The 20247-nt window shown below is 36.2% G+C and overlaps 1 protein-coding gene across 7 annotated transcripts in view; it reads left to right on the top strand.

Moving 5' to 3' along the window:
* The window catches only part of MLLT10 (MLLT10 histone lysine methyltransferase DOT1L cofactor), a 128795-nt gene that overhangs the window by 43769 nt on the left and 64779 nt on the right, over positions 1-20247 (top strand). For 5 of the 7 annotated variants that reach the window (XR_004238693.1, XM_032101464.1, XM_032101456.1 and 2 more), the window contains 3 exons: positions 1286-1379; positions 3338-3433; positions 15521-15616. Coding sequence is in view for 6 of the 7 variants with exons in the window: in XM_032101464.1 (XP_031957355.1) it covers positions 1286-1379; positions 3338-3433; positions 15521-15616 (286 nt within the window). In the remaining variant the exon portion in view is untranslated. The remainder of the gene's footprint in view (positions 1-1285; positions 1380-3337; positions 3434-15520; positions 15617-20247) is intronic. The other 2 variants (XM_032101502.1, XM_032101480.1) reach the window with 1 other exon arrangement.

Below are 20247 nucleotides of genomic sequence, written 5' to 3'. Positions count from 1 at the left end.
ATACCTCCAAGTGCTTGTATGAAAAGGTCTCTTTCCTTTCAAACACTTGGATACATGCAAGAGTCCTTTCCATCTTTTTATTTTATTCCAAAGCCCTGTTTTCAGTGGATGCTGTGAAGAACATGAGACTTACATTCAAAATTTAAACATTTATCTTGCCAATTTTTAGAATGTTTTGGTTCAGAAACGTGGTCTATACTACAAAATTATATCTAGCTGGAGAGTAGTGTAACTGGAGATAGTTAGACGCTTCTGTAATATTTTAAAAAAATGGAGAAAAATGTGAAGACTACAGAAGGCAGAAATCCAGGGCAAGGTGTATCAATTTGGGATTATCAAAACTAATGTCTAATTAAGAATGAGCTTGAGTGCATCTGGTTTTTGTAAGACAAGCTTAGTACAATAAATCTTTGCTTAAAGACATCCTCTTAATTACTTATTTTTTTCTAGTTGGTATCAATTGCAGATGTATTTCTGGATTTCCCAAGAATATGTTTTTAAAAAGCGGTGAAAATTAACCACATTATATAGTCTTTCATTTAAATACTCCTGTGTATCACTTTGACTGTAACATTGCATTATTTTGGGAATGAAAATTATATGGAAAATGTAACAATATTTGGTTTGTCAATATCTAAGTTGGTTTTGATAAAGAAAATGTATCAACATTACAAATGGTGAAAAGCAAAATTGTTTTGAAAAAAATGCAGTAGAATAAGGTAGTAATTAGCCCATTCAATGCAACTTGTAAGTGTTCTTTTTAAAAGAAATTAGTCTGCCACAGTATTGTAAACTAATAAATACAGTTTGATTTACTATGTAATTCAAGTTAGGTTAAAAAAACCCAGTCATTTTCATGGCAAATCAGAGAAGGATGTATCCAAGTTTTCAAAAAAAACTCTTCTTTGGACCTATAGTATGGCTTTGTTAAAAACTGTTCTTTCCTTGGATAAATTTTGGCTTGAATTTGAGCTAAGAGTAATTTTAGATTGCTACGTTTACTTATTTCTGCAAATAGCTACATAGTAATTGTAGATTTGCAAGCTATAAGCTCGTTTGAATGGCTTAAAGACTCTGAAAAAAGGCAACAGGCCGAAGTATGAGTGATACATGTTTTTCCCTGGGCTACAAAGGTTGGTTATGTGCTCATGTGCCACTGGAAGTCATTTGTGTAGAAATCTCTTATTAATTGCAGATATAAGCATCCGTACATTTTCAGCTGTGATATTGTGGTACGAACTGGTATAAAATGGCTTTCCTTGAATGTTGTTTGGTTTATTTTTAGTGCACAGTTTGCAGGACTTCTTTGTGAAGAGGAAGGCAATGGTGCAGATAACGTCCAATACTGTGGCTACTGTAAATACCATTTTAATAAACTGGTATGTATTTATTAAATTCTATAAATAAATGTTACTGACTTATTTTTTTATTCTGAATTGCCATTAGTGCTAGGAATAATATTTCCATGTAGTTCAAAAAGTAGATTGTATTTCATTAAAACAATGTTTTAATCACAGTTACAGAAGTACTGGCTGGAAATGTTTTTATAAGTGGTACTTAATAGGTGTGTGGGTTCTCCCCCTCTGCCAGAAATAGCATGCACATGTAGTGTTTTTTTTTCATTGAGTTCCTGGAATGTTTTCTTTTTCTATTTGTTTAGGTGCCTTCAAGGAATTCAGTCCATTTTGGAATAAACTAAAAAATACTACTCCTAGAGAATAAAGAAGCACTCAGTTTCTTTCTGCTTCTGTTACTCTTCTGCCCCACCTCTTTTGTTCTGTCTCTCACTGTGTAGCCAATGAGTATTCCCTGTCTGTAAATTCTCTGAAACACACCCTTCAAGGAAATGACTTGAGGTTTGATTTTTAAAAACAAGCAAGGAAATGAAAAACACTGAAATTTCTCAGTTAATGAAGTAGGTTTTGGATCAAACCTCTGGAGTCTTTCTTATCACTTCTTACTTGTCAGTTCCAGATACCTGTTTCTGTGTACATGTGTGAGTGTGTGGACTTGAGGGACTTACTGATGTTTAAAAAACGTTATTTATTAATACTAAAATATATGGACTTATGTTCAGATACTGCTGTAAGTATAGTTAAACTTGCAGATTACTTGTTTTCACTACAAAAAAAGTTGAATACTTGGTGTGTGACTTTTAGGTTGCAGTGAGGTAAAAACAGGACTAGTCAACCACTTCAGCTTTCTAGAAGATAAGTTTGGTGAGGTTAGTTCTGTGCTCTTGTAAATACTGATGAATTTGCTTGATAATGAAGATGTCAGGGCTTTCTAGGCCTGTACTAAGCTACGATTTTTTTTTTTTTACTATCTTGAGCTAAGTATATACAAAAAGAGCGAAAATGGTCTGTTACTTAGTGGTGAAGGCAAACCCTTACACTGTTATGCCTTTGATTAGACTGTTGCAGTGCTGCTATGATTGAGAACAGGTATATTTATTTAAAAAACAAGTTTAATGATAAAGACGTAACTCTATATTTGACATATAATTAGTTAGCTTTCTGTTATGAAGCTATATTGGTAAGAACAGTAAAGACTGGCAAGATTGTTTTAAGTGTTTCAGTTTTTCTTTAGGATTATTGTGACTGTTAAAGCCTGGTAAATCCAGATGCTTAGTATTTACTGCTGAAGATGGTGGGTGTTGTATTCCACTCTTCCACTGAAAACTGGTTGACAAAACACTGACCTGAAATGTCTTTAAATGCTACCTCAGTTACAAGAAAAGAACCAGTATTTAGAACACTGGCCTAGCATGAAGTATTTGCAGTCCTGAACCAGGCTCTCAGACATTACAGAAATACAGGCAATTACATCTGCCACTTCTAATCACGGACACGACTGTAGCATTCTGTATCCTGGTTTTTAATCCATTTTAATGAAAATATACCCGATGGGTAGCTTGAATAATAAATAAGTCATGAAGTCACCTTGCAATGCATTTCAAGCATGTGTCAGGGCATCACTGTGGCTTCATGTGATACTCACTTGAGCAGCATCTTTTTGTTATATGTTATGAAAACTTGAAAATGTGTCTAGCATCTTTTAACCTTTAAAAAGTGGCATATTTCATTTCTCTGTGGAAAGCATATCTTGCAAATTTGCGGGAGGTGTAAAAGTTGATACAGGGCCAGGCTTTTTTCCTGGTGTACATTCAAGTAGTCTTGTGAATTTTAGTGTCAGTAATTAGTCAGTTTTCCCTTAACTGAAGCATTGAAGTTTTTTCCTCAAACAGTAGGGCATCTTGTCAGTTGCAATGCTTTATACTTTTTATTTATTCAAATGGTTCCTTTTCTCTGTCCATAAATATATTTTCTCTTTTTAGAAAAAGAGCAAACGGGGATCTAATAGGTCATATGATCAAAGTTTAAGTGATTCTTCCTCTCACTCTCAGGATAAACATCATGAGAAGGAGAAAAAAGTAAGTGGATTTGTCGTTGCTAATTATGTGGCACATCTGCTTAAAAGTAGCACTTTCTGATAAATTTAAGTTTTGCTTAAAAGTGTGAAGAAAATCTTGTTCTGAAGCACTGAATAATAAATAACACATGATAAACCATAGGTACTGGCATCCAATGAAGAAACCTCTTCAGGTGCATTTGTATATGCACTTTCCTGTTTCTGTTTTTATTCAGTTTTGAGATACACATTGAAACATATCCATTGGGAAGGCTGTTCCATGTAACTTCCTTTGCCTTAGTTTTCTGTTAGAGCTTTTCTTGTATACCCTTCGTGACTACACTGGTAAGACAGTAGACATTTTAGCAACTGTGTGGCTAAACGTGTGCATCTGATTCCTTAGGTTTCAACCTGTTGTATCTTCTTCTCATGTCAAAGAACTGACATCTCTTCTTGACACATTTTATTGGTACTGGTAGTCAAGCCCACTGTGCTGGTAAAATACCTTGTTACTCACCTGGGAAATCTTACTGTGAGGGTGCAAAGAACATAACTGCTGATTTCTAATGTTGGTATATTCTTTCAAATAATTTGACTTCACATATTATTAAAAATAATTTTAAATCTATGATGATTACTATTTTAGGTTTTTATTACTGCTGGATTAACTGTTGTCTGTAGGAAATTTGTCATCTAAATTCAACAGAGGGTGATAACAGACACAATAATGCAAATATGCTTTGGCACTTCTTTTAGGCCTCTAAGAATACATGCAAAACTGCTCACTTGCACACATCCTATACAAATAGCTTAATAGGATTTTGTGTGGATGTGGGTAAACTTAGTTTTACATTGTTTAAAATCATTACATAAAATTGGAACCAAAGAATCTTTTGACCAAATGTGTATTATACAAAGGAGCTATATTTATAGAAACAGGAAATTGAATTGCAAATGTCAGTCTTTAGACTCTTAGTCTCCTTAATATTTGATTTGGATTTTAAGATCCCTTCCATATTGTATAGATGTTGATCACCAGTCGCTCTTGGATAATCTTCTAAAAAGTATCTTTAGACTTGTTTAATGGTGTAGGTGAGTTGTTTGTCTTTATCTGGTAATGCAGACTGTGATGCAGTCATAGCTCTAAATCTAAATGTAGGGCTAAAATAATAAAAGTATGGGGTTTTGGCAGGCTTTTTTTTTTTTTCTCAGTAACACGCTGGTAGAAAAAAAAAAATTTGAATTACAGACTACAGAATTAGCTGCAAGGTAAACCCTTACTAATATTTGCCATATTTTTTTCTTAGTTTTTCACTACTGTCATATTTCAGGTCATGTTTTATCAAAGTATGTGCATGGATTTTTACTTACATTGACAAAACTTGTAAGTTGGTGGGTTTGTGTTTTTTTGTTTTGCTTTGGGTTTTATTTTTTGTTTTTTTCTTAAATGACTTTGACTGAAGATACTGTGCTTCCTAGTTCATGATACCTGTGAAATCTTCAGGGTACACTTGGAGGGACTTTCAAACTGAGTGTGTTCAGTCAATGGTGTCAGCTATTTTTTCAGCTTATGCTGTATATTTGATATACTGTTTTAAGTATCTTGGAAGCGTAGGCAATTTTTTAGGGTGACTTTTCTTATTTCCTCTTCTGTAAATCCCTTGAGAATCTAGATTTTTTGTCATGTTACAGTAAATATTTATATCTTTCTTCAGAGATACAGTAGAGTTTGTGTGTGTGTGGCACCCACAACCCCCTCAAGGCCACTGTAGTTTCTGCTTTATCTTTCATCTTTGTTCTTTGGAAATCTGGATAATCTGATCTGTAGGCATCCTTAAAGCTTTTTGTTTTGCCAAGCTGTATGAGTTGTGGTTTGGAACCACTTTTGTTGCTCAGACCTCAAAAGCTATCCATTTGTGTGTGTGAAATACTACACTGCAGTAAGAAGAGGTTGGTCTGAAAATGTTAGTATAGGTAGCTGTCATTTTTACAAACAGACTCAGCTGAAAGCCTGTTTCCCTTCAGAGTATGTGTTTAATATCTTCGGGGCACTCTGCCAACAAAATTGGTAACAAATATGTAAGGATATAATAATTTAAAAAATCCTGAACAAATCTAACCAAACCTTTCGTATGATTTAATTTTCATGGTGATGTTGAAACTACAGAATAAATAGCTTCATTATATTCTGATTACTGCTGCCTAAGCATTGTTAGTTTCTGTGGCAGAGATGCTATATAGAAATGATTAGTGATGAGACTGTGTTCCTCATAAATAGGATTGGTAGTACGTTGCTTGACATTCCATTATAATATCCCTTTTCTTCACGGCCCAGGTGTTTACCTCAGGCTTTCTTGGGAAAACTTAGGCTGCCATGATCCTGTGGAAGAATGCCTTGCTTTAGTGTTACTGGCAGTCTCAAATTTGAAAGGACTAAAGAGGGAACTAAACACATCTGGAACTGGCCTTTGTGTAATACAAGGTTTTTTTTGCCACTAACATGAAAATTAGGCAGTGTTACTAGCTTTATATGTTTATGACTTCTGAAAAATGTGAATATATTATGTAGTAAGTAACTACTGTATAGCAGCTGAATTACACAGTTGCCTTTTCTACTAGACGTGCTTTGGTCTGAGCTGAGCAGGAAGGGGAAATTTAAAACTCTGCTACAATGGCTCATATAATGTAAATTAAACCAAAAAAATGGTCTTGTGACTGAAGACTGCAGATGTCTATTGAAGACGTAAAAAGAGCAAAATAGTGTCAAGGAGCCTCATGTCACTATCACAGGAGTTGGAGAGTGTCCAAGGAGAACCTAAAATGCAGGAGCCAGGGTAAGTGTTCTAAATACTGAGCTGCTAATGCATTATGGGCATCTTTTTGGTGCTTGTCTTGTTCTTAAAGAAACCTTACAGCTTTTCTGATTTTGTGGATAGAAACTTGGACACCTAAGAGGAGGCTGTGGAAGGGCATCACATTCCGTGTGTTCCACTGTAGGAGTTTGGTTGTTAGGCCCATGGGAAAGGAAAATTTAAAACATTGAAAGTTTCCATAGGCTGCGTGTTGGTTTGTGCATTCGGAACTGCCCGGACTTTCCCGATATGTTGTGAAGGAGCCTATGCTTATGTGTCAGGGCAATGAATTTCATTTGTGAGAAAGATGCTTGGTGCTATTTAATGTATTTTAATGCTGTTGTAAGCTGTTAAAAGGCAAGATGTAAACACTCAGATCAAGTGTTCCTGAGGCATTTCCTCACTGTCTGAACAACCAACTGTGAAAAGGTAAAATGGACCTGCCATGCGTCACGTAAGATTCTGTAGTAAAAATAGGATCAGAATGCAGGTTTTTGGGTTACCATTCAGCTGTATAAGTAATGGTTTCTTTTTTCTCTTAAAAATCAAAGCAAAACAAAAATCTGATTTAGTCACAAAGAGTCACTTTATGGTGCTGCACAGAGTGTTTTAAAGATTATTCTGATTGTGTCGTTCCTCTATGAATTGCCCCATTTCAAAATAAGTGATGTCACTTGAACGCTGGGAGTTTTCTGTAACTTTTTAGGGAAAAAAGCTCCAGACTCATCTCCGTAATGCAGTAGTATCCCATTGCATTTTTATTAAATTTGTACGTTTTGTTTATCAGTTTAATATATTTGACTGTTTAATCCTTTCAACTGCTCTCGATGGATGAAGCAAAATTGTAAGAATGCTAAAGATAACTAGAAGAAAAGTGGTTTGCAACCACTTTGAAATTATTTCAATTTTAATAATTGAAGTAATACTAGATAAGTATTATTCAAGTAAGAGCTGTGTGGTGTAGATGCTAGTGGTGATGCTTATCCATGTTAACTTACTCCAAATTCTGTTCGGTCAGAGGGAAAGAAGCATGCCTCCAAAATACCTCTAAAGGCTATAAATAAATATAAATATAAACCACATGTATCTCAGTGTATAGGTACACTAATACCTAAGATGCAGAACCCAGTTCCTGTTTCCTAAGACTGAATTTTTGTGTGGGTTCCAGGGGTTCAAAAAGGGGGATGTCTTCATCCTTCAGTCTTTACTGTTGTTGCCAACGAATAGCATTTCTCTTTCTGGGCACCTGTTCTGTACTGACTTCCGTAGGAATGTAGAGTTTTCTTTTTTTAATACCTCTCTTCAAGTCAAATTCTGTTGAAAGTCTGTTTGGGAATACTGACAACGTGTGACTGTGTAAACAAAATTTCTTTAGAAAGCTGCTCTATCTGAGTATATTTACAAATAGATACTTTTATCTGCAGGATTAAGAGGAAAGGTGACAATCTCGTTTGACTTGTTGCTCACTAAAATTGTCTGTTAATTTGTGCTATTTTCTGTGTATACAACTGTCATCCTGATAATGACCTGCATGAAATCTGCTGGAGCTGGCACCAGTTGGTATATATAGATGGCACAGCAAAATGATCTCTTGTGGAGGTCAAGAAAAAATACATAAGAACATAAGCTCATTTTGATTTGTATTTTCTTTTCCTTTAGTAAGAGAAAAAGTAGGAACTTTTTGTCTCAGTTCTCAAGATTATCATGGAATTACTGATTTGATTACCTCATTTTTTTTAACCTTACAGGGACACATCATATATATTATTGAAAAAAGAGTAATGCTTTTAGTGTACATTAGCACAGCAAACACCTCAGTAGTATTAAGCTTGTCAGCTGGGGTTAGTTAATTATTATAAAATCAAAAGGACAAACACACCACCTCAGGTATACTTAAAAACTGTTCTGCAAGATGTAGAATTTTGTAAGGCTGCCTAAGTTACAACTGTCTTTTTCCATCTCAAAGTACACATTTTAGTCTTTGAGTTTTCACTGTGAAAGAAAATAACTCAAAACCCGAGCCAGCAGCTCATCCCCACACAGCCACATCCCGCACTCGTTCTCCTCTCTTATGGGATGGGGGAGAGAATCAGAAGAGTAAAAGTGAAAAAAACTTGTGAGTTGACATAAAGACAGTTTAATAGGTAAAGCAGAAATTGTGCATGCAAGCAAAGCAAAACAAGGAATTCATTCACTGCTTCCCATGGGCGGACAGGTGTTCAGACATCCCCAGGAACGCGGGGCTCCATCACATGTAACTTTACTTGGGAAGACAAACGTTATCACGCTGAACATCCCCCCTTTCTTCTTCTTCCCTGACTTTTACATACTGAGCATGATGCCATATGGCATGGGATATCTTTGGTCACTTAGGGTCAGCTGTTCTGGCTGTGTCCTTTCCCAGGTTCTGGTGCACCTCCCCACAGGTGCTGGTGGGGTGAGAAGCAGAAAAGGCCTTGGCCCTGTATAAGAGCTGCTCAGCAAAAATGAAAACATTCCTGTGTTATCAACACTGTTTTCAGCTCAAATCCAAAACACAGCCCCACACCAACTAGGTGAAGTAAATTAACTCTATCCCATTCAAAACCAGCACAATTGCAGTTCTATAGCTGTTACTGTGAGAGATGCAAAGGACACTTTAAGTTACTCTCTTTGTTGGTTTTGGATCCTGGATTAATACAAGATTACTAGGACTTTGTAACAGTTTCTAGAGGGTAATCTGGATACTTTTTTACAAAGTTGTATATATGTGCTGTTCATGCCTAGCATGTTTTGTGTGCTGGTAGTATGCAGTTAAAGATGAGCTGCGATGTTAACTGACTGAGCCAGGAAAATGGAATGAATTCCTTTTGTTTGCCAATCTGCTTGCCTGTTTTGTGATATCTGTGTGACAGGTATCTTTATGTTATCTTGCAGACAGTGGAGCATTTTGCAGTTTGTAATATAATATGTATTTTGAACGTGTAGTTTTTCTAGGAGTGAATGAAAGTGAGCACTGACAATACATAGTTGCACTGATTTAGTTAATATTGCACCATTTTTGATGTTATAAAGTGCTACTCAAGTGTTCAGCACTGGATATCCATTACTAACAATTAATACTAAACTCTGCAAATAAGAGAAGCATCGTATTTTAGTGTTAAATATCAAAGGAGTAGCTCATTCTGGATAAGAGTTGGTAGTCTTGCACCTCACAGAAGCTTTGGATGGCATTTTTATAATTGATTCTTGAGTCTTTTTACCTTTGACAGTTAAAATTATGACCATTATTTCTGTATTTAAGTGAGGCTTTGGGGTATTTAAATAATTGAATCAAGGACTGGACTGGTTCTTAAGAACGAGTTTTATGCTTAGAGCTGTATGTGTTTGAGTAATGCTGGCAGTAGTGTCCTACCTCTGCCTATAAACTATCTCTGGTCTGTATCGTTTCATTCCCTGTGACTGCAGCAACAGTGCTGCTGCATTGAATTTTTCTGTTGTGGGTTGTACCATTTAAAATGCTAGCTAGATGAATGCCTGAGCAAGGGCTGTTCTTATGAAAATAAGATAAATTAGGATTTGAGTTTGAAACTTGTGAACTGTGGTCATCTTTCATTCTGCAGTTATTATGGTTATATTGCTAATAGCTACTAGTCCCCAATAAGAGGCCAAGCAGATCTGGTATTGGGGATTAGCAAGAGCTGGGCACAGCTTTCCATTCAGGATGTTAGTTGAGATGCGACAGCTCAGGATTTACAGTCTTTGCTGATACAAAGATATTGCAGAAAATCTATGAATGACAAAAGAACCAATATGAGTACTCTGTGCTAATAGAACATTTTGATACATTGGAATTATTTGAGGGAGTCAAACAGCAGCTGAAAAATTAGGGATTTAGGCATTCAGATGATTTTGTTTACAGTAGTCAGTAAGGAAAATAGATTTAAATATGTTGTTGAGGTTTAAAAACTTGGGACAACCAAAGGTAGTGGAGGATAAGGATTTTTGTAATAGCGAAGGCATAAAAATGCAATAATTCTAGGTCAGCCTGAGCAGTTTTGTCTTGAAGGACTAAGCACAGGTAGTTGCTGATAATGTGCATGTGTTTTAATTCTTCCAAAACAGAGGTTAGTCTTCTGTTCCCTGAGCCCATGAGCTCTTACTTCTCTGTTCTGCATCTTTCTCTTGTGCCTGTTACTGTCCGTCTTCCATGTTCCTTCACAGAACTAATGTAGCTCACTAAAACAGCTGAAAACTCTCTACTTGTATTTTTGTTGCTGCTGTTCAGCAGTTTGAGTGGGCAGACAGAAGGTCTGACAAGCTAAGCACTCTAAGAAAGGTGAGAGTGGGGTCAGAAAACCCTTTTCTTCCTTTGTAACAGTGAACTGAAATGCTGAACTTCAGAACGTATTTTAATGAAATGAAGTCCTGTAGAAACCCCTTTCAAGAAGGCTGTGCATACCTGAGACAAAAATGAATTGCAAATAGGTGTAAATACCTTAAACAAGTTAAATGATACTTCCATATGGAAATGTTATGAATTATTAATGCCATTTAAAAGAAAAGCCGGACTCATTAATTTCTTCTGTACTAGGAGAAATTATAGTTCACTAGAAGTGAACTATTGTTCACTTGTATTCATTTTTTCCAAACATTGAAGTCCCAAGTTTGAAAAGATATATTTTGTAACATCTCTTCTGTTGGTAACAGATCAGAGCTAAAATGTAGTTACACGTGTATCCTTAATTTGATATTTGGATGAGATGTTGGTCTTTTTCAGTTGTTTTTCTGAAAGTACGTTAAAGAAAATGAGTGAGCAAGTGTTGATCTTTAGAGTGATGAAACAAGTAAATGAGCTAAAAAAATGAAGAATTGGAACCAAAGTGTATTTGTCAAGTCATATTATGTTATAATTTTGTAGATTGAATCTTTGTGGGAGAAATAGAAGCAATCAGAATGTACTTCCTTCCCCTTCTTCATCCCCCTGCTCTACAAGAAAGCAGAGTGCCGGAGGTGCTATAGAATTCCAGCAATCTAGCAGCATGTAGCTGTTGGAGTTAAGATGGGATTACATAACTTTTTAGAAACAAAAACAAAAAATGAGATTCTTGGTGAGAAATAAAGCTTTCTGATTAATCATGATGTATAAACCCGAGGCATTTTGTATTGGTATTTAGCTGCACCATAAATCAGGGCTCTTCAAGTTGTTCAGGATGAATATTGTTACAGGTGCTTACCCAATGGCTGCATGGCAATCATACCTTATTTTTCTTACAGTAAGAAAGGTTCAGGAGCTGCCTGAATCTTCTCTGCTCAACTATCTTACTTGTGAACCAAGATTAAAGTTCCCTTTGTCAATTTTGTAGTTGGCCTTGTATTTTTTTAATGTATTCTTCCTTGGAATTGTGTCTTCTGCTAAATCTTGGTTTTACAGAATGTACAGATTGCATTTATCTGCTCTGCACAGGAGTTTGGAACATCTGAACTCATTCCTAAGTGTATAAATGGGATATGTGTGTTCTGCCTGCCCTTAATGCTCGCTTAGCTTTCACTTACTGGCAGTATTATTTTCAGTCCTTGTTAAGAATCATTTCTGTCCTTTATTTTCCTTACAGTAAAGCTTGTAAAAGGTCAGACATTTGATATCATTACCTTCCCTAGAATGGGGGGGGTTCCCATGTCGTTTTATGGATGAATGTTTATCTTGGTGAACTGTTGCTAAGTTTTTTGGAGTTTTTTTAGAACTGTGGCTGAATAGAGATTTTACGAAAGTGAAACATGCAGAGTTGTCCGTGAGGAGCTAACCATTCCTTGTTTTTCTGGCAGTAGGGAAGATGGCTAGTTTGTGTGGCCTTTGAGACAAACTTGATTGAAAACTGTTGTATTTGTTAAATATTGTGGAAATTCTGTTAATCCCTCTGTTAATCCTTTTCTGGATTACAAAGTGGATATTTTAGAACTCTTCTTACACTTTTTATGCATCCTTGTGGTAGAAGAGGGTGCAACTGCAAGAAGTCATTTTCTGGGAGCTATGTCTCTTTGGCTCAGTAGGTTGTTGTTAAAATTTTTATTCTTATCAGTGTAAAAGCTGAGTATTTCTTTCAGAGGTTTTCCTGCAGTGTTCTCCAGTTCTTTGATGTTGTATACATTTGAATTCACATTCAGAAGTAGCGCTTCTTAACTTTACTTGGGAAGAAAAAAGAAAACTAAAAAAAAGAAAAAAAAAAGAAGGAAAAAAGGTGAGAGGAGGTATAACCTAAAGGAGGAGGGAATGTACAGTTAAGGACAGCAGATGTCTTGTTAATGAGATATTTGTATGCAGAAGGCCTTTGGATGGGTTACTACTGCAGTGGCTTTGAGTGGAAAGCTGTAACCTTGATGAGCTGTCCTGGCAAACTTTGTCTTGATGGTTTGGGTCTGGGAGAGGACTTTGATGTGGTTGCTGATGCTTCACTTTACAGAAATCAAGCTTATTCTTTCCAAATGTGTACTCGTTGATGCCCCCTTCCTTCCTGCTGTCCTTGTGTCCATTGTCCTTCCTGACACCTCCTTATGTGTTGGGACTACCGTTTATTTCAGTATGTTACAAAACGTAATTTGAAGTCCTCCTAGGTCTTCCTCTGATCAGAATTTTATGCTTCTTTGCCTTTTAGATGAAATTAACACTAGAAGTAACAGAACACTAAAAAGTCAACAGAAAATACCTTAAAACATGTTCATTTAAAAGTTTCATTATTGTTTACTGATACTGTTGTGAAGTTTCATCTTAAAGTGTATTGAAGTCATTGCCCCTTGGCTCCAAAATGATGAATAAAAAAATTATTTAGGATTATTTGAATTTCCCAGTAGAGTGATGAAAGCTAAAGAAACTCAGGCAGTGGTTTGCCATTTCATAGCTTCCTTCTTGAAGCTTGTCTGGGGTTCACTAAAATTGTTACTCAAGTTTTTCTAAACACATGCACTGATGTAGTAACTTTGGTAGCTTAGCACTGGTGAAAGTCTTTTGTATCAACAGATTTGAGGGATAACATGGCAGCCTTGGTGTAGACGCTTCTGTCTGTTCTTGATCCCTGCTTGCTTTTCTGTTAGTGTGGGTAGCACTTTGGGGACTGTTACATTTAAGATGTTATTGAAAAGACTGTGCAGTGCATTTGAATACTTCCTCTCCATATTATTTTTTTCTTTCCAATGTGTTTTGCAGGTCTAAAAAGAGATAAATAAACAATCTCCCCCCCAGAAAAACACAAAAGAAACCAAAAACAACATCCCTAATCTAAAGTGCCTTTAACCTGTATTAGATTTTAAAAATTTAAAACCTACCTTATGGTGTACGTCATCGTAATTATGACACCTGTACACTTTATTATGAAGGGAAAAACTCCGTATTTCTATCCATGTGGCAGAGTGGAAAAAAAACTCCAAGTTCACTTGAGTGTGTAAAAACCCCAAACCTAAAAATCCCCATCATCTTTTTAAAGTGTTCTGTTGTGCCTGTCTTTGAGTTTTGAGAAGTGTACAAGAATTAAAAGAACGTTATACATTGTATTCTAGCAAGTATAGTTTTACAGGACATTTTGGTGATGATACCTTTTTTTACTTGATTTGTGAACTTTTTTAGTTAAACTGTATTTCCTTCCTGGCAAAATTGGTTTATAAGTTTAGTTACATGGATTTGGGCTGGTTAGAGACAAGGTGATCTCTAAGTCAATCACCTGGTATTTACAGTTCATAAAGGCAGCGATAAATGTGTTTTGCTTTCAGCTTTGCATCTAGGATGTCAGTTAACAGATTCTACTTTATTAGAGAATTTTAGAACCCATTCTCTTACTCTCTCAGGCTGATTCCATGAAACGAGTTTCTGATATTTCTTCTGTTGGGACAGAAATAGAAAGGTGATACTTTGTCATACCTGAATAGAGTATGCATGTGTTGCATCTCATCCTGGTGCTTGGTGAGAGCAGTTGTGCAATCACTGCTGAACAAATGATGTTCTTGAAAGTCTGGACAATCATTTTAATAGAGAAAGATCTCAGCATGGGTGGATTTTGAGATTCAAAACAGTTACCGAGTTTTCATATGGATATTCAGACTTACACATCTTTTCAAGCTGCTCAATGGGTTTTTTATACCCCTTGTGTCAACCCATATGTATGCACGTTTTTTACTAGCCCTCTGTAGACACACTCAGTCTGAACAAATAGCCGTACATTGTGCTGTTCTGCAGAATTTTGTGTTAGTTCACAAAAATTCCACAAATACATAAATAAAATATTTGAGTGCCAGTAGCTTGTAAGTAACTTTCTCTCACAGCTGCAGTTTCTTTGCATCTTCTGACACTAAGTAAACCATATTATATTGCTAATGAAAAAATGACTTGTTTATGATTAGACTGGAAAAAATACTGAACTCCTGTATTCTCAGTTTGTTAGTTTTGTCAGAGTGGCTGTTTTTGTAAAGTATTTGTCTAAACTATTCAAACAAATACTGATTCTGTATACCTCCAAAAATTGATTTCTACCAGTATGAAAGACTTCTGTTATACTATAAAGGCTCTGGGACAAGAAGTTGTTTCCTCTCTGTTTGCACAATTTTGTTCACACTGCCAATGCTTCATGTTTAAAAAATTAAAAAGAAGTGACTAAATTCTCAGCTCTTTTAGGAAACACATTTGATTTGTATAGCTTTTGATATTTTATTCAGTTTACCATGGAAAATACTTATTCTCTAAAATGTATGCCCGTTTTTTGGAAATGAAATCTAAATCAGATTTCACATTGTTATGCATGGAGATGTCAGTAGGGGAGCTAAAGCTAAAACCTTGCATTAATTTACATTAGTATCCCAACAAAAAATACTGTGCCGGTGCAGAGATGCAGGAAGATAGAAATCGTTGCTGAAAAATGAATGAAGATCTCTGAAACAGAAGCCATGTCTCTGTTTTTAATCCAGTTTCTTTTGTTGATTAAGTGATTATTGTAAAGATGGATTATACTAACAACAGTGCATTCATAAATGCTGGTTATAATTGAAGAATTTCAGTTTGTGCTTTGTTCTTCTTTGGTTTTTGTGTTCAGTTTTTCACTTTGAAAACAAATAGAAATACTTGATTTGCCTTTATATAATTATATTATAAAACATTCAAAACATTAATGTGTTTTTCAAATAGCACAGGACATTATTGCCATCTCTTAAATTTTGATAACACTTGATGCAATATAGAATTGGTTGTGTTAAAGGTGAAGCTGAACTCAGTTTTTATTGTCTTTTACAACTTCTAGAAATATAAAGAGAAAGATAAACACAAGCAAAAATATAAGAAGCAGTCAGAGTCCTCACCATCTTTGGTTCCATCTCTTACTGTAACTACAGAAAAAGTAAGTCAATGTGTTTTTTCTCCTCTTCCGCTTCAGTTACTTACGTTGAAATTTCATGATGTAGTCACTCCACTATATATACAGGAGCTTTATAATGGCATAAATTTTATAATTATCAAGCACTCTTGGTACTTTTTCCTATAGTGTAAAATCCTAAAATACTTTGAGGTTTAACATATGGAGAAAGGCTTAGAGTTTTGTATTTAAATTGTGAGTCAGGTGCCACTGATACTCAAGTGAATTTTATTTAATTGAGGTATATTCAATAATTGGAGAAGTTTTAGAAAGTCTATCCTTAAAAATTCACCTGTGTATGCTGAGCTGACACTGAACCTGTAAGTTAAAACTGGTAGTTATGAAATTACAGCTTATGCTTCATATACTTACAATATGCCTTATTAGCAGATTGTTCTGTTGGGTTCTGTGATTTTTCTTTCCTGTTGATGTGCTAGAAAATAACTAATTCCAGGGGCAACATGCAGGGTTCAATAATGACAGTTCTCATTGTACTCAGCAAGAATCACTTTTGCTATCCACCAATAAAATGACACCAATGTTGGCATTACAGAATAACGGGCAATACTATTGAGAAATGGGTTTTACGATTTCAAAGTTGGAAAAGGTATGTCCCATTCATGTGGAGATGTTTGGCATCAGAGTTGGAGAATCAAGGTTTGAATTCATTTGTGCTCAGTACATAGATCACCGTGTTTTAGCAAAGGTGTTGAGGCTTGTGTTAACTGTGTGTGGTTTGGTTGCTGAGGTGTTATATTCAACAAATGTGTGTTTGCATATGGTACACTAAGACCTTGTCAGGACGGGGTGAAGCGATTGAAATACCGACTTTCTCTGGTCTCTGGAAGTATTCTCTCAACTTGTGGTATCAATTTCAAGAATAATCTCCAAGAAAGTTAGATTTTTAGTATACTTTGCATATTTCTTTATTCTTAGTAGTAAGATTAGTAACTTGAGACTGCATACCTGCTAACATCCCATTATTTGGAACTCACACTTCTGTTAAGAGTCTCATTTCTGGTTCTACTGTATTCTGTTTAATGCGGTTGTGTCAAGTGAGAGTTAGTAGTCAGTGGTTTTCTGAAACTCTCAAGAACTATTAAAAAAAATGGAAGAAAAGGTAGAGTCAATTTACCACTTTGCTGTTTTGATTTAAGAGCAATTAGAGATTGCAATCAGTGAGTGTGACAGTTTCTATTGAAATTAGGTTGTAGAACACTTTGAGTAGTATTGACTGGTCCACATGATTTATTTAATTTTATTAATTTGCCCTCAACCTACTCCTCTTGAGTTGGAGACAACTTCTAAAATTCATTGCCTGTAGGAGAGGCTTCTTGTGTGGGAACATCTTTAAACTTTACAACCTTTGTTAAGGTTTTACACTATGTATGATCTTATCTTTCTTAAATTACATCCATCTTGTACTTTGATTATCTAATCATCATAAGTTTTTGCAAAAAGGGATATTACTGTATATTTTTGTAAAAGTTAAAGAAAATATATGGAAATATTGATTATCTTTTGCGTCCTGCCTATTAGAACATGCTTTTAATGCCAAAGACACAGCTGGATTCTGTTTTTGTGCTAAGCTTATTTCTAATTGCTTTGTCCTCCCTATCCTTCTCCTAATTACAAAGTTTACTCCTATGGATAGTCACAGGGATGAGCTAGAGCAAACACTAAAGTGAACAGAAAATCTCTAATTCTAGAATTTAAATTATAACTGAATTAGACTGAAACAGAATATTAATTATTGAATTTGAATATCATCATGCCCTTTTAGTTTTTTATTTAATCTTTTGCATGTGGATTTTCTTTACCTAACCTGTTTGCTTCATTTATTGCCTTTTTTTTATAGTGCTTCAAATCATCAGAAAAATTTGTGTTCAGTTTTTTAAATGAGATTACTAAGTGTGATTATATTTTTTTAGAACAGCATTGACTGGATATATGGAAGTGATTTTTCTTTTTGTGGTTAGTTCCTTCCATTAATTTTCCCTAAGTCCTTTTAACCCCATTTACATGCATTTGCTTTTCTAGGTTATCAACTCATAATGTGTTCCTCAAAACTTTGAAATTTTAGTAATGAAACAAGCTTTATTTTTTTCTAAGATGAGTATTTGGTTCAGAATACTGTATTAATGTATTACTTTTATGTGTCCTTTTACATAGAGTTGCTAGAATTGATTTGGACCTGATGTCTGTTTCACAGCAGTCTTTCGTACTGAGCACATGACTTTATCATGATATATAATCACTTCTGCCACCATGATGTTCTTGTGGGGGGAACAGAAATTTGAAATGAAATTTGGTTTTCCTTTTTAAAGATGTTAAATCCTTTGTAAATCCGGTGGTAATGACCATTTATGCAGGTGATGTCTTAAAGCATGTTTTTTTCTGGATGAATTGTTTCTTAAGATGGAATCATGAAAGGCTGCATGATAAACTATGGATTTATCTTCTGTTAGTGTACTTGAATTGCCTGTTTGTTCTGCAGAATTTAATTCCAAGAAATTTTACTGATGTTTTGGTCCCTGCTATTTTGAGAGGCGCTTTTGCACATCCATGTAATGTCTCAGCAAATGCTGTTCAGTCTGAATCAGTTAAGTTTGAAAAAGTTGGAAATAAGAGATGCCTGACTACTCTTTGATTAATGTGGTAGCACTACATTTTTTCACTTTTGGAACATAGATAGAAAATGTTTTGGGAAGAACTACAGTAACTTAGGAATTTGAATTCTCTTGCTGCCTCTTCTTCTGCCCGCTTTCTTAGTTGGAAAGGGCCATCAGCCCCGTATTTACTCCTCATAAAAAAGTTCTGTCTCAGGTTTTGAGTTTTGGCTCCCACAAGCAGTGCAGGGAGCTGAGGAGTGAGGGTTATGAGCAGTTCATCACTGGTTGCTCTTGCAGCTGCTTAAGGAGAAAAGTCCTTCCCCCGCTCCAGCATTCCTCCCATGGGAGACAATCCTCCATGAACTTTTCCAGCGTGAGTCCATCCCATACTCCACAAACTGCTGCAACGTGGATCACTTTTCCACAGGGTGCAGTCCTTCAGGCACAGCCCGCCTCTAGTGTGGATCCCCCACAGGGTTACAAGTCCTACCAGGAAACCTGCTCCAGCATGGGCTCCTCTCTCCACAGGTCTCCAGGTCCTGCCAGGAGCCTGCTCCATCATAGACCTCCATGGGGTCACAGCCTCCTCTTAGGCATCCACCTGCTCTGGTGTGGGTTTCCTCCATGGGCTGCACGTGGATCTCTGCATCCCCATGGATCTCCATGGGCTCCAGGAGAATCTCAGCTCTGGTGCCTGGAGCACCTCCTCCCTCTCTTTCTTCACTGACCTTGTTGTCTGCAGAGTTGATTCTCTCACATATTCTCACTCTGCTCTTCTCTGGCTGCAATTACATCTGCCCAATAACCTTTTTTTGTTTTTCCTTCTTCAATATGTTGTCATGGAGGTGTACCACCATTACTGATGGGCTCAGCCCTGGCCAGCATTGGGTCAGTCCTGGAGCTGGCTGGAATTGGCTCTGCCGGACATGGAGGAAGCCTCTGGCAGCTTCTCAAAGAAACCCCCCCTTTCTAGCCCCTCCACTACCAAAACCTGGCTGTGCAAACCCAGTGTTTGTTTTGGGGGTCTTTTGGGTTGGTTGGTTTTTGCTGGGACTCTGCTATTACCATCTGGCGTTTTTGGGGAGAATTACTTGCCATGGTCCTTCCCTTCTCTGTGCAAGGCCACTTCCTTATACATCTACATAGGGCTAAAGGCCACTCAAACCTTGGAATGTACTACGTATGTTAAGAGTGATTATTGCACATTTACCATAAATCCTCACAAGGTTTAAGAGTAGCTGCAGATGGATGGTGTAGCTCTTCAGGGTGCACAGAGTGATAGATGGAGACCATAAAAATGACAGTAGCTCTCTGTGCTTAGGGTATATTTCATCATGTTGGTGTTCATGATTCTCTGACTAAGAATGTAGATTTCAGTACACCTTATAGCACCTTCTGAAATGCAAATACCTGTTTGAGCAAAATTTTCCAAAGCAGAACTGTGTTGTGCGTGCATATTCTTCAAAATCTGCCAGGAGTGGGATTCAGGCTTGCAGTCAAGCCACATCACAGCACAGTGTTTGCAAATTAATGCCTACTTGTCATTGCCTGGCCCTGGTATGCAAGTAGATTGAAATACTTGCTTTCCTCAAAGCTTGTATATTTAGTTGTCTTCTGTCATTTGCAACTGAAAAGTAAGGTTTATGTAAATGCCTTAGCTATTTTAGTAAAAGATGGAAAACTTTGTATAGCTGGTATACAAAGCTTTATGTAAAGATGAAGAAAACATTCTGTTGTAGGCCTAAATTCAGCAAGCATCCCACTTGGGGCAGGGAAAACTTGTGTATATGCTCAATTTTAAGAGGCATTTGTTTGTGTGGTCTTTAATGGAGACAACTAGATACTATTTTAAATTCTAGTCTGTAAAGAGCTGAAAAACAGACAAGCTCGTTACGAATAGATGAATAGCTTCTAGGTTTGATCCGTATTTTTTTAAGGAGCTTTAAAGAGCTGTTTTACTAAATAAATAGAGTATAAATATCAGTAGAATGTTTTTTTCTTTTT

This window comes from Corvus moneduloides, chromosome 1 (assembly GCF_009650955.1).
Source record: "Corvus moneduloides isolate bCorMon1 chromosome 1, bCorMon1.pri, whole genome shotgun sequence".
NCBI classification, from domain to species: domain Eukaryota; kingdom Metazoa; phylum Chordata; class Aves; order Passeriformes; family Corvidae; genus Corvus; species Corvus moneduloides.
This window is presented reverse-complemented; position numbering and strand designations above follow the sequence as displayed.